Source organism: Odontomachus brunneus, unplaced genomic scaffold, assembly GCF_010583005.1.
Source record: "Odontomachus brunneus isolate Ranch 3 - 2012 unplaced genomic scaffold, Obru_v1 Obru_scaffold_032, whole genome shotgun sequence".
Taxonomy (NCBI): Eukaryota; Metazoa; Arthropoda; class Insecta; order Hymenoptera; family Formicidae; genus Odontomachus; species Odontomachus brunneus.
In genome coordinates, this window is record NW_022639482.1 from 516,485 (window position 1) to 517,010 (window position 526).

The window sequence follows — 526 nt, forward strand, 5'->3', positions numbered from 1 at the left end:
AGAAACATGTCAATTTGCACTCACGTAATGAAATAATTAAATTGCAATCACTAACTCATAATCAGCTTTCTTCGCCCAGATTCAAAAATCTTTTCCAATATGCTTGGTTTAAAAGCGGATATCTAGAAACGCATCCCGGTGAATTTCAAAATCCTGTAGATTTCTGTTACTTCAGGAAAGAAAAGCATATACCTAAATGTAGTATTTGTGGGCTGGCCGCTTTTATGCGCTGTGCATGGTGTGGCGAGTATTTCTGTTTTAAACATTTCTATGAAGAATATTACTACTGTCTCAATTATATTGCGTAATGTTTAGTGTATCTGCCGTTTTGTACTAGTACAACTCTTTCAATATATAATTAAACAATAAAGCATGTACAAAAAGCGAATGCAAATGTTTTATGTATCAGGATTAATCAGAATTAATTAAATTAATTCATTTATTCATTCAAAATAGATACGAACCGTCTTGCTTTAATAAATGAAAGATGCTTGAAATTCATATAAATTATGATTTAAATATTGTA

The 526-nt window shown here is 30.4% G+C and overlaps 2 protein-coding genes across 8 annotated transcripts in view; one reads left to right on the forward strand and one right to left on the reverse strand.

Annotated features, from left to right (window-relative positions):
* Positions 1-490, forward strand: part of LOC116843359 — a 1,362-nt gene extending 872 nt beyond the window's left edge. The window contains exon 2 of the mRNA XM_032813735.1: positions 7-490. Within this exon, the coding sequence (XP_032669626.1) occupies positions 7-308 (302 nt within the window). The 3' untranslated portion in view covers positions 309-490. The remainder of the gene's footprint in view (positions 1-6) is intronic.
* LOC116843356 (F-actin-monooxygenase Mical) overlaps positions 1-526 on the reverse strand; it is an 874,436-nt gene that overhangs the window by 491,653 nt on the left and 382,257 nt on the right. The gene's annotated exons all lie outside the window — the stretch shown is intronic.